The sequence below is a fragment of the Aplidium turbinatum genome, chromosome 17 (assembly GCF_918807975.1).
Source record: "Aplidium turbinatum chromosome 17, kaAplTurb1.1, whole genome shotgun sequence".
Taxonomy (NCBI): domain Eukaryota; kingdom Metazoa; phylum Chordata; class Ascidiacea; order Aplousobranchia; family Polyclinidae; genus Aplidium; species Aplidium turbinatum.
Window position 1 is genome coordinate 1,928,104 of NC_137488.1, and position 14,001 is coordinate 1,942,104.

The 14,001-nt window shown below is 40.1% G+C and overlaps 1 protein-coding gene across 1 annotated transcript in view; it reads right to left on the minus strand.

Annotated features, from left to right (window-relative positions):
- The window catches only part of LOC145786547 (cell death protein 3-like), a 67,801-nt gene that overhangs the window by 48,315 nt on the left and 5,485 nt on the right, over window positions 1-14,001 (minus strand). Inside the window, exons 2-3 of the mRNA XM_082598220.1 lie at window positions 4,090-4,193; window positions 2,980-3,119 (exon numbers count right to left, since the gene is read on the minus strand). Of these exons, the coding sequence (XP_082454346.1) occupies window positions 2,980-3,119; window positions 4,090-4,193 (244 nt within the window). The remainder of the gene's footprint in view (window positions 1-2,979; window positions 3,120-4,089; window positions 4,194-14,001) is intronic.

Here is a 14,001-nt window from a genome sequence, read left to right on the forward strand (position 1 = left end):
ACGTAATATGCCGAATTGGATTTTTTTTTAACTTTTATTTTGGTTTAACGTGTAAAGCATACGGTAGGCCTAACCCAAATTTCTCATATTACTGTGACATGCCACTACTACATCCCCGCCAGCGATGCCTGTCATTTTTGCATTAATTCAACGTTTGCTAACGTTGGATCGGTGTGGAGGTGACGAGTTTAGCTGGCTGGGGTCTAAAATTATCGCTTTATCAACGCAACTTTGTAACAAAGCACGCTTGATATCTTCAAGACATAAGTACTTTCCTGGGTATAATTGGATTTCCGCAAAATGATGATGTTGTTTTTGCTGGCATCCAGGCCGGATAGCGACTGTCAAAACAGCGACTGTCATAATGGCGACTTCATAATAGCGACGTAATGAAGTGAGCGACATTCCAAACAGCGATTGTATAAATGCCGACTGCATTAAAACAGCGACTGTTATGATAGCGACTTAGCTATAGCGAGAAGTTTTTGGATTTATATCATGCCAGTCAGCAGGTTTTGACTTGGAGGCCAAATTGGGTGGTTCTGTATGGCAGTTTTGACTTGGAGGCCAAATTGGATGGTTCTGTATGGCACCAGCTTGACAATGATTGCCTAGTCTAGGGTAGTTTTAGTTTACAAGTTTACAGTTAGAATTAGTAGGCTAAGGTATTGGAAGTACAGATGCTCAGCTTCTTGGTCAAAAACGTCATGAGTCAGAATCGACCAAATATAGGGTGAAGTTAGAAATAAACGTGGCTTGATTTTTATTGCAAGACTTTTGGTTGTTTTAAAGTCCCTTTTGGTTTCAATCTTTTTCTAGACCCTGAATTTTATTGCAAGGCTTGACGACTTTCTGTTGTTTGGCTTGACTAGCCTATTTCTTTTTAAATCATGTGACTTCTATGGATAGTCCAAATAAAATGTTGTTTTAAAGTCCCTTTTAGTTTCAATCTTTCACTACGCAGTGTTTGCCTATTTGTGCGTGCATACGTGTGTAGAGAGGTGTGGGGGATGGAAGGTATGTGTGGAGGGGGTGAAGGAATGCATGTGCGCGTAAGCCTTGGATTTAATAAAAGAAGTGAGGTCGCTGTTGTGGCAGTCGCTGTTTTTGATGAATCGCTGTCGTGTAGTCGCTCTATTGACAGTCGCTGTTTTAAATGAATCGCTGTCGTGTGGTTGCTCTTTTGACAGTCGCTGTTCTGACAGTCGCTATTTGGAACCCGAGCCGTTTTTGCTAGTTTGTTTTATTTGTTTTTGTCATTGTTTTCATGTCGTCAAGTTATAGCCTATCTATTTTGTGATTCGTGCAAGACATGGTGCGTTGCGCTTGAAATGGCTTTGCCCGTGGTAGGATTTCTTTGTGGGGTTTTCTTTGCCTGCCTTGCTCTTATTTGCTATGAGCTAAACGCATCAAGACGTGTTCCCTTTACGACCATCAGCACTCTTGATAACGCACCATGGCCGATCTTCATAGCAACTGTCCATACAAATCTTAAATATATCAGCTAAAGCTATGTGGGCTAATAAAGCAATAGCCTAAATTTATGTTTTTTATTTTATTTATTTGTAACATTTTATTTTTTTATTTTCTCTTTACATCTTAAATTTTTCTGAAGGTGTTGCGACCGTGCCAAATTTTTTTCAACTCAATAACTTACTTTGGTCACAAGCACGTTTTAACGTTCGCGTTTTGTCGCTTCTACCTTTTTCTCGACCTTTGCTATGTTGACGTGTATTGTTTTTGATATGATGGTCAGAAATAAAAACAACTGAACTAAACTTTTCTCTTTTTACTGATTTCCGCAACAAATAAAACGCGTGTCTATCACCACTTTGTAGCGCGCAAGAAGCGAAGAACTACCATAAAAAATCACGCTGTCTAGAGCAGGCGACAAAGTGAACGCTTTTAGACATTTCAAAGGCAGTAACTTGTAACAAAATCGCAACCACTTGTAGAGCGCCGACTAAAAGTAGCTTTAATCATTTAACCAAAGAATCGGCATCGGAATCGGCAGATATTTAAGAATCGGCATCGGAATCGGCATCGGCAAAAATTCTGTAATCGGCACATCCCTATACATAAGTGATAGAAAAGACTTGTGACATGCCTTCCAAGAATATCAAGAAAGTAATTTTTCCAAAGCTAAACATTTGCACAATGGGACACTGAACTGAAAACAGTCTCTAATTTTGATAATCCTCAGTGATGAAGAAGTGTATAAGGCATCCTTGAAAAACCTCTACGCGTTCCAAGGTAGCCAAAACACTCGTCAGTGGAAAGTGGAATTAATGTAGATCATGACTAAAGCTTGCATAAAGGTGGCCGGTTACACCGTTACAAGGCAAGAGGTGGTTACTCGAGGCAGCAGCAGCAGAAGGATTATGTTTACATGTAAAATCAAGAAGCATTTCAGCATCAATTAACAATAAAAATTATTGATCCTAACTGCTAAGGCATTGCAATGTTTGAATAAAATTTCTTAATGTATGTAAACACTAACCCATGTTTACTACACAAGATGTATACATTTTATAGTCAAAATTAGCTAAAACTTGACATGAAAAGTCGGTAGGAAACTAGGGAAGATGAGCTCATTTTAATGCACAATTTGGTCTGGAATCCTGAATGTTTAGTTTACCATAGCAACAATGCGCTAAGCGATCATGACAAAATTGAAAAATTTGTATCTTATCATTGCCTCCGAATACACAACGACTACGCACCAGCGCATGCAATCATGCATTGCGCATATATGATACTATATTTGGGATAATTTCGACTTTTATTTTTGAGGGTTACAAGTTGTTAATGTTACATTTCAATCTACTTGCAATATTTGAGAATAAATATTTCAATAAAAGGTTAAGTTGTTACAAAATACAAACACTTCACTTAAACTTTATTTACCACACACTAATGGTAAGAAAACAATAATTGAAACATTGGCGATGGTCTAAAGTTGTAGCTTCAAATTATTACCTTGATGGGCCATCAGTAAATGGCATGGAATCACTGGCGGTTCCGCTGGTGGGCTCTTCATCTCCACCACCAGCATGACGACGCAGCAAATTCAATGCGTGTTTCTTTGGGTCCGTTGCCATCACGATTGGAAAGGCATACTGAAATTAAAATACAACGATGTAGTGTATACTTGAAATGTGTATTCCATGAAAACTTATTTCAAGTTACCCCACTTGGCTTGCAACAACACAATTATCTTCTGTGGAGAAAGAAAAGGAAATACGCCTGAACCTTGCTTGTTGAAATGTCAGAACAATGATGGAAAAATAGCCCAAAATGGAGCTCAAATTTGTTTTCTTAGTAATTGCTTCTGTTTCAGGTAGATCGCCTATTTGAGGAAGTGTCTTACAGTAGTACCAGATAGCCTTTTCCAGTTAACTTATCTTACTATTGATTACACATATATGGTTTTTTAGTTTTACCATTCTTTGTCACCTATTTTCTGCAGAATTGATTGCATAACTTTTGCATAATGCAGGTTTATCATGATGATGTAATAAAAGCGTTTGTTCTAGATTTCACCCATATAGCATTTCAATCCTACTTGCTTAGATATTCTACTGGTCGTTATTGCATGTACAAACCAGGTCATTTTAGTATTTAAAAGTTGCATTTTCTGCATTTGGCCTATCTACTTTTTTACCAAAACTATGAAGAAAAGAAAATGGAGGTTACAAATATTTATTGACTTTTATCTACCGATATTTAAACTGTAATTTTTTGTTTGTTTCGGGCCAGTTGTACTGCTAACAATTTATAATGTAATTTTTTTGTTTCGATTCAGTTGTGCTGATGAGTCCTATTGGACGAAAACCACGGTTCTGCAACATATGATAATTATAAGTTTTATTAAAATACTGTTGTGAACGTTAGTCTAGCCAAATGATTGAAGGTTTAGACTTTAGAAAAAAAACTATTGATTTGTTTTCTTAGTGATTGCTTCTGCATTAGGTAGATCACGTTTGAGGAAGTGTCTTAGTACCAGCTTGCCTTTTCCAGTTAGCTTTTCCACCAACATTGTAAATGGATATTATTTATGACACTGACCCTACTTGAAATCAAATGTACCTTTTGCAAAACTGGTAAAATGGTATTGAGAACACTATCTTCAACCAGTCCATGTACAACAGATGTCTTGGAGGATGCAAGTTCTTTGATAGAACGAATGTTACCTACACAAAACAAGTCATTAAAATATGGAGTGATTGGTGAAATAGATTCTTATTAGTTACCGGTACTTTGAAGAGCTTCATGTTACCATATTTATGGATAGACACTAGACAGTAAACTTAACAAATGCAACAATAAAGTGTTAGCCAGATGGAAGCAAGTACTTCATTTCATAATTATTATGATGCATTAATATAGTATATCAAAAGAATAAGCTTTTTTCTTTTATTTTGCTACTGTATGTATAATTGTATATGAAGAGCCTAATTCCAAAACCACTTAGGCGCCACTTTTACCAAAATTGAGTTTAGAGTGTCATTAGGTAGAGTATTACCATAGATATCTTACATATAGATATGCAACTCAGCAATCGTGGAATTATCGTCACGCTCGACTGACTTTATGGACACAATCAACAATCAAGGTTGCCAGCTTGGCTAGCGTATCTATGGTAGGCTATTATTGTACGGTTTGGGCTTGGCGAGTGGTGGCTTTTGAGCTCCTTTGGAATATTTTGTTTGGCGTATATTTCAAGTTTTCACAGAATAGCCTACTATGAAAAATCAAGACAATAATCTTTCTTCACGTAGGTTATGCAACTTTCTGTTTCATGATTGTTGGAACTATCATTTAAGCTTATTTCCAGTGACTCATTAAAGCTTGTTGTAGGCAGTTTACAAACCTGAGATAGAGGGGCGCCGGAACGATTTTAGGGTGAGATATACGGTAGTGATAATGCTGGGCAACTCGTTCGTTTTCCCGCTATTATAGCCATGAAAGTCGAAATGTGAGACAGATGAATAATTGCAATAGCTTGAACAAGAAACGAAAGGTAAATTTCACATTCATAGCATCACAATCTGCTGCAAAGTATAAAATGTGTCCACGGGATAATTTGTGTGGGCCTACTCTAGGCTATAGGCCCTATAATTTGGCTAAAAGCAAATAGCAGAAGTTGTTAGCCTATATTGTAAAATTTGCAGTAGCTTACATAACCTTAAAAGGGCACCATTGCCCCCCATCCAGAGAAAATTTGAGGACAGGGGGCATCTTCCCCCCTGCTGAGACAGCTTCATTAGCATCACGGATCAAACCGCCAAACCAAGACAATTTTAATGTTTGGTACACACCATAACTAGGCTACCAAATGCTATAGCACAGCTTTCGGTAGCCAGCAGTAAACTTTCATTTTGGTAACACTCAGTAGATTAATTGAATAAAACTTCAGCTTGTCCTGGAACTACAGCTCCAAAAAAGGTCTTTACCTACTTATCAATGGTTGACAGGCTTGTTGTTAGGCATTGTCGAAAATTTTCAAGCATTTTCAGGGGTTGTCAGGCATTGTAGATTAGCTACTTTCAGGCATTGTCTAAGATTTCCAGGCATTGTCGATCATTATCAGTGGTTGACTGGTTTGTTAGGCATTATAGAACATTTTCAGGCATTATCGAACATTTTCAGGGGTTGTCGAGCATTTTCAGGGGTTGTCAGGCATTGTAGAGTAGCTACTTTCAGGCATTGTTGGGAATTTCCAGGCATTGTCGATCAATATCAGTGTTTGACAGGTTTGGTAGTCATTATGGAACATTTTCAGGCTTTGTCGAACATTTCCAGGCATTGTCGATCATTATCAGTGGTTGACTGGTTTGTTAGGCATTATAGAACATTTTCAGGCATTATCGAACATTTTCAGGGGTTGTCAGGCATTGTAGAGTAGCTACTTTCAGGCATTGTTGGTAATTTCAAGGCATTGTCTAAGATTTCCAGGCATTGTCGATCATTATCAATGGTTGACAGGCTTGTTGTTAGGCATTGTCGGAAATTTTCAAGCATTGTCGAACATTTTTAGGTGTCAGGGGTTCTCAGGCATTGTAAAGTACTTTAGATTCTTTCTGGCAGGCATTGTCGGCAGTGGCGTAGCTAGGGAATGTGCTGCCCGGGGTGGATTCAGATTTTGCCGCCCCTTCAAGAAAAAGCATGTGAAAACAGTCCCGGATTTAGGGGGGGGCAGAGGGTGCAGGTACCCCGGACCCTCCGATTTTTAAAGGGCCCCCCTACGTAAAAAATATGTGATTATTTTTCTTTTAGCTTTTGTGGTTTCTGCAAAATGCTGTGCAGTGCTGGATTGATGAGGATTTCCAGGCATTGTCGAACATATTCAGTGGTTGATAGGTTTGTTAGGCATTGTCAAACGTTTTCTTGGGTTGTCGATCATTACCAGGTTTTGACAGGTTTGTCAGGCATTGTTGATACTTACATAGGCGTCGATTTTTTCTTAGAAGAGAGGAATTCTGGGTGGGCGAGAGTTTTCAAACAGATTTCGTTGAATGTGTATGTTTGCAAATTCGCAATGGTTCAGTCTTCGAAATGAGCATATTTTTACTTCGGCAAAAACGTTGCCGAGGCCAAACGGCAAAATTTGAAATTGCCTCGGCAATTACTGTGAATATTTATTAGGAAAAGATTGTACTAAAACATGTAAAACGAGAAGCGAAAAATATACTAGAGTAGTCTATTACGAACGCATTGTTTGATTTGTTGTAATGTAATAATACCAAAAGTAGTGATAAAGCGAGCAACGCGATACGCACGCTGTTACGATAATTCACGTTAAAAAACTCACCGGGAAGGGAAAGTAAGTTAATTTTGGGTTGATTCAACGTTCGAGTCAGCACAAATCGATTTAATTTTTCCGGCGGGTTATATTGCGTAACAACAATGCCCAATAAGAAAGTTACGTTTGTTTTACATTAATTCGACATCTAGCGATGTTGAATTATCATAAAATAACGTTAATTACTCAACCAGGTACAGGTAACATATTAATAGCTTCCTGCGAGAAGATCGCCTCGATTTACGTAAGCTTATAAGCCAACATAATTTCGGCACAATTGGGACACTGCGAGCAACCCAAAGTTTGTTTGATGAACTAGTCAGAATCGGTATCATCAGATGCTATATCAGCTGGACGAGATAACGGAAAGCGAGGCGCAACAAGGAGTAGATGTGGTCACAGCGGTAAACCATAATCTCTTCTTGGGAAAATTTTAACATAAAGTTCCCGAATCCGTTCGTCTGTATATAATGACCGAAGAAACACACACTTGAACTTCTTTTCAAACAGTGTATTTCTGTAAAATTAGCCCACGGCTACCGAAAACGAGGGGGTGCAACGCCTTACACCACTGAAAAACTGTCACTACAGAACAGATTACTTGGATAAAAGACGGAACCTTTGTCCAGCTAGCAAGCACTAAGCCAACAGTTAAAAGTGCGGCCAACTTTCAAACAATCATTTTACGAATGACCAGAATAGATAGCAATATCTCAAATTCACGTATGCAGTACTGTGACGCAATAATGAAAGACAATTATGAAGTCATTCCAACAGGTGTTTAAAGCTGATGTAATATTTCCTGTTTAAACAAGCCCAAACAGGCCCAAACAGGTTTGACACAATTCTTATGAACGCTGGTGCAATTTTGGCTCATGTTTTAGGAATTTCCATGACGTAATATTCAGTAGACTTGAACGGATTTTATATGACGTTTGATTTGGTGAAAATTGTCGGGAACATAGCGGCCCCTAGTTATGACAGTCTGACATGGCATAACTAAAAAAGAATTGACGACAATTGTGAGCCAATGAATAAAAACACACGATACACAAATTGTTTGAATCACTCACGTTTAAGTTAATACGTAAATACAAAGGGCATGCAAAGAATGAACAACAATACGGAATAATACACGACGATACATGAAATTGGTACCATAGGTACACGCTAAAATGACGCTATATACAATAGTTGCGATAATAACCGACTGTTCCGGGCTCAGACAAGGGTCGGCCACCGCAGACAAAACCAGGCTCAAACCCTAACACTTAGGTGTTCTTTACGGGGGCGAGGCACGAAATATCCCTCAACACGTAGTCTACTTTTACTTTCCCCGTACTCTCATCATAGTTGCAGACGGCAACTTTGGCTCTACGAACCACAGGCTTCCCTTTCCTAATTTGTGGAACTACCTCATGCACCCTCCCAAGTTGATACTTCCCACGTTTACCAATGTCTTGGAGAGAACCTACCACTACAAGTTGACCAGGCTCCAAATTCTCGGCCATTTTTAGCCATTTTTTCCGGCCCTGAAGACCTGGCAAGTAAAAATCGATCCATTTACTCCAAAACTGCTGAGAAAGTGACAAATTAAACCGATAATCCCTTCTTAATTGGTCACGATCATGTGGTTGCCCAACAGCACAGTATGGGTCTAAGTATGGGGTCAAAAGTGAGGCAGGGGTGATGACAGTAAAATCCCTAGGGTCGTCACTCAAAGGTACCAAAGGGCGTTCGTTCACGATCCGAACGGCACTGCCTGTGTACGTAAGCAGTTCAATAAAATTGGGCTTACGAATTGAAGAGTCCAAAATGTGAAAAAATGCAATTTTAAATTGTTTTACCATTGCTTCCCAGGCGCCACCTTGCGCCGGAGCATATGGAGGTATAAATACCCAGTTTATCTCTCTCTGTCTCAGGGCGTTGTGAAATTCAGCTGATTCTATCAACTCGGGTAACTTCTTAGATGCTGCCTGAAAGGTACTTCCATTATCGGAATAGATAGCATTAACCTGCCCACGTAAATCTGTAAACCTTGTAAAGGCAAGTAAAAAATCACTCAGCGACAATGACATAACCAGCTCAACATGAATAGCGCGAGATGCCATACATGTGAATAAGAGTCCCCAAGCTTTTTTGTGACTCCTACCTTCAACAAAGGTCAATGGTCCAAGATAGTCCAAGCCGCAATCAAAAAAGGGTTTCCTATGGGCAGTTGTGCGAGACAAAGGTAAATCAGACATGAGCTGCCTTATAGGCCGAGCTTTCTCAATCGCACATACACCACAATCATTAAGATACCTCTTCACGGAAGCATTACCATTAGCGATCCAAAACTTCTGTCGCGTAGACAACAAAGTGTGCTGTACTCCACAGTGCGCATTTCGATTATGATGCGACAGTACAACAAGCCTAGTGAAGGGGTGTTTCGAAGGCAAAACAATCGGATGCTTTGCTTCTAGAGAAATCTCGGGAGAATTACTTAAGCGCCCTTCAATGCGGATTACACCAGCATCATCTACACAAGGTCTGTACTTTTTAAGTGAACGCAATCCTTTCAAGCGTTCCTTCTCACGTTGCGAAGCGCCAACACTACCCCGCTTTATCACTTCCTCAAGTGCATCCGGCGATCGTTTGGTCATTAAATGTAACACATCGCCATACACGCTTTTCTGAACAAACTTCACAGTTAAGTCTAAGGCTCTATCAAGATAAGAGGCGTCCAGTTTTGGCTTCATAAAGCTACGCTTTTTCGTTTTACAGCACAAAAATTCAACAAAAGCAACCAAATAAGCAATTCTCTTTTTCATAACATACAAAGAAGGTGCGGCCTCGATCAATCTGTGAAGGCCACCCTGTCCAACGTCAAGCGACCCCTCTTCGTCACGAAGATATAGGCTATGGACAGGTACTGGAGTGGGGTTTTCTACAGATGGAATTTCTTCACACTGATAGAGAAGACTAGAACCATTTAACCACAACTCTCGAAACTCTTTCTTTGTAATAAGATTTGGCCTTGTGCCAACATCAGCTGGGTTCATATCGGTAGGGCAAAAACGCCAATCCTGGGCTCCAGACAACAATAAAATATGCTCAACTCGACGCGTAATAAACTTATTCAAACGTAAATCAGGGTTCTTAACCCACTGCAACACAGTCCGAGAATCACACCAAAAATACTTACTGCAGTCGGGCATCTTCAATGCCTCGTAGGCCTGCTTCACGAGTCTTGCTGTATTCAAAGCGGCAACAAGCTCTTTCCTAGCTATCGGCCAAGAAAACTGATTTTTTACAACAATGGTAGATTTACCCAGAACGAAAGACACACTCGGAACTCAGTTAACCAGTCTACGTAAGTAAACAACAGAAGAGAAAGCTTGATTCGAAGCATCACTAAACCCATGCAATTGATATGAGACAATATCATCCGGACTGCACACACCAGAGTTTGCAAAATACCATCTCGGTAACGAAAAATCTTTAAGCAGGTCCAAAGAGCGAAGCCACGACTCCCACTCTTTAACAAAGCTATCAGGGACCTCGGTGTCCCAATCAAACTTGTCTATCGCCAATTGCTGAAGTATAAGGCGTGCTTTTAGAAAAAATGGCGCTCCAAAGCCTAGCGGATCAAAATTTTGTCCAAGCTGACTGAGCATACTTCGGCGCGTGTGTTTAGCTAAGGGCTTTAAGGAACATGCGATACGCATCTCGTCAGACTCGGTTTGCCACACACAACCCAATGTCTTCGCTGATGGCAAAGTCATATTTTCAGTCTGAAAGTCAATGTCACGAATCAAAGGTGAAAGCATCTCATTATCCAAATTTGACAAGACAATCATAGCCTCCTTGTTAGCACTCCACTTACCAAGTTTAAACCCACGGCTATCAAACAAAGCAATTGATTCATGAGTGATTTGCTGAGCTTCCTCTAAGCTATCAGCCGAAAATATAAAATCATCCATGTACATATTATTTGCAATATTGCAGAGAGCCAATTCACCAGCACTGCTGGGATTCTGCTCGATCATTTTCTTTATAGCCAAGCAAGCGATATACGGGCTACTCTTTATTCCCCAAGGGTGTACACAAAAACGAAATGGTACCATCCTACCATTTTCAGCAGCTCTCGCTTCGGCCTCAGCTCTCGCGGCAGCCTCAGCTCGTATGGCTTCAGCTCTTGCGATGGCCTCAGCAGCTCTTGCTTCGGCCTCAGCTCTCGCGGCAGCCTCAGCTCGTATGGCCTCAGCTCTTGCGATGGCCTCAGCAGCTCTTGCTTCGGCCTCAGCTTGGATCTTTAGCTCCTCTCGTCTTAACTGTAGGTTAATTTGTGCAACTATCCGTGACGAGCTCTCAGACATCCTAGTGCTTACATTTGAGGCGCTATCCTCAGGATGTATGTCAGCATCCAACCTATCTGAGAACTCACTTTCTTTTTGTTCGAAGTTATTTTTTAACGAGTTAAATTCGGGATCTACCCTATCACGAAGTTCTGCTAAGATTGCAGAGTTAAAAATTTTACTCAAGAGAGCATGGAAATGCCGTAATTCCTCTTCTAAAGTAGATAACTTAGATCGAAAAATTAACAGTTCCTGCTTATCACTCAAAGAACCTAGGGCTACAGAAAGTTTCCCAATTTGAGTCAAAATATCCCGTCTAAGATGCCGGGCTTCTCGAACTGATTTAGCCTCATCGTTAATGGGCCCCTCCCCAGAATGGCCTGCCCGACCGCAAAGAACATCATCAGGCTTAAACTCAGTCGAGTCGACGGCGGTCGAGTCCCTGTCACCACCGAGTGTAGACATATTAAATGTTAGGGCTAAATTTAACAATTAAAAAATTAAGTTACACAAACACACAAAATTACAGTAGTTATAAAAAACTTAACTGCAAAGACCGTAAAAATACAAAAAAGAATTTAAATGCACGATACCGTAGCTGTACGAGTATGTGAAGTCCAAACGTCCACAAAACTTGCTTGGATTCTTCCACTTGAATCTTCAAGCACAGATGGATTGCCTTTAATCTTCTTTCTTGCCAATAAATGTCAAAGTTATTTTTCTTCTGTACCAAACTGAGAAGAAATGTCTTTACTTTTTAGCTTAAAGTTCTTCAGTTGCCTACCGAGAAGAAATGTCTTTAATTTTCTTTGCTTCTAAGTGCTTCTTAGCCTACCAACTACAAACTTCGTCTTTTATTTTTTATGGTCACAGCGGTAAACCATAATCTCTTCTTGGGAAAATTTTAACATAAAGTTCCCGAATCCGTTCGTCTGTATATAATGACCGAAGAAACACACACTTGAACTTCTTTTCAAACAGTGTATTTCTGTAAAATTAGCCCACGGCTACCGAAAACGAGGGGGTGCAACGCCTTACACCACTGAAAAACTGTCACTACAGAACAGATTACTTGGATAAAAGACGGAACCTTTGTCCAGCTAGCAAGCACTAAGCCAACAGTTAAAAGTGCGGCCAACTTTCAAACAATCATTTTACGAATGACCAGAATAGATAGCAATATCTCAAATTCACGTATGCAGTACTGTGACGCAATAATGAAAGACAATTATGAAGTCATTCCAACAGGTGTTTAAAGCTGATGTAATATTTCCTGTTTAAACAGGCCCAAACAGGCCCAAACAGGTTTGACACAATTCTTATGAACGCTGGTGCAATTTTGGCTCATGTTTTAGGAATTTCCATGACGTAATATTCAGTAGACTTGAACGGTTTTTATATGACGTTTGATTTGGTGAAAATTGTCGGGAACAAGATGTTTACAATAATTTGACGTCTACTGGAGTTAAATCAATACAAATAGCAGGCCTTGATACAACTTTTTTTTCCAGCGGCCAAACGTGTCCGACTGAAGCAAGCTGTTCGGCGGCCAATCACAAGCACATGGCGGCCATCGGAACTTCGACACGCATCAACATACAGTCTTCGAAATTAGCACATTTTTACTTCGGCAGAAGCGAAAAATATACTAGAGTAGTCTATCACGACCGCACTGTTTGATTTGTTGTGATGTAATAATGCCAAAAGTAGCGATAAAGCGAGCTACAAGATACGCACGTGGCACGCTGTTGCAGGAATTCACGTTAAACAACTCACGGGGAAAAGTAAGTTAATTTTGGGTTGATTCAACGTTCGAGTCAGCACAAATCGATTTAATTTTTCCGCTCGGTTATATTGCGTAACAACAATGCTCAATAAGAAAGTTACGTTTGTTTTACATTAATTCGACATCTAGCAACGTTGAATTATCATAAAATAACGTCAATTGCTCAACCAGGTACAGGTAGCAAATTACTAGCTCCCTGCGAGAAGATTGCCTCGATTTACGTATACACTAACATAATTTCGGCACAATTGGGATACTGCGAACAACACAAAGTCTGTTTGATAAAGAACTAGCTGTCAGAATCGGAATCATCAGATGCTGTATCGGAGCACGAGGTTGTCGCGTCATCACTGGAATCAGACACATCAAGAGGCTCATCGCTTGGCTGTAAATCTATACCATCTTTGCCGTTCGCAATGAAGCGTCCACGTTTTGCGGCTTTCGGGCTTTGATACCACTCCACAGGCCTCTTTCTTTTTCATAAAGATCCATCAGGGTGTTGACTAGGAAACAAATCTATGCTGTGCCATAACGACTGGGAGGAATGTTTAACCCTAACGTTACAAGCGCTCGTGTGGCCTCGGCATTTTTATTGCCGACGCTAATTTCGAAGACTGAATTTATCGCATTAATAAGGTGTATTGTGGTGTCACTTGCATCCAGCTTATCGTGAGACATCAGCTGCTTGATCACTCAATAAGGTTAACAATTCAAGCATATACAAGGTGTATTGTGATTTATCGAGTGCTTTAACTCTTTTCTAGTCCTTTGTGATTATAAGTGGCAAAGTACTACTACTTTAATTTACAAGGCCGCTTGTGTAAAATTTTCTCGGAACTTCATGGCGGACAAATGCGGCCGACGGAAGGGCGAGACCCGGCGGACAAAATGTCGGTTTTTGTAGGTTAATTGCGGCGATGGCCGCCTTTAGTTTCGAGGCCTGAATTATAGGGTGATATTTTTATAAAAGATTCTCCCAGCTGGGCACATGTCTAAGCGCCGGCGAAATAGGAAGTAACCCAAATAAAACATCCAGCAATAGTAAGATTGAATCAACATTCTAGTCTGGT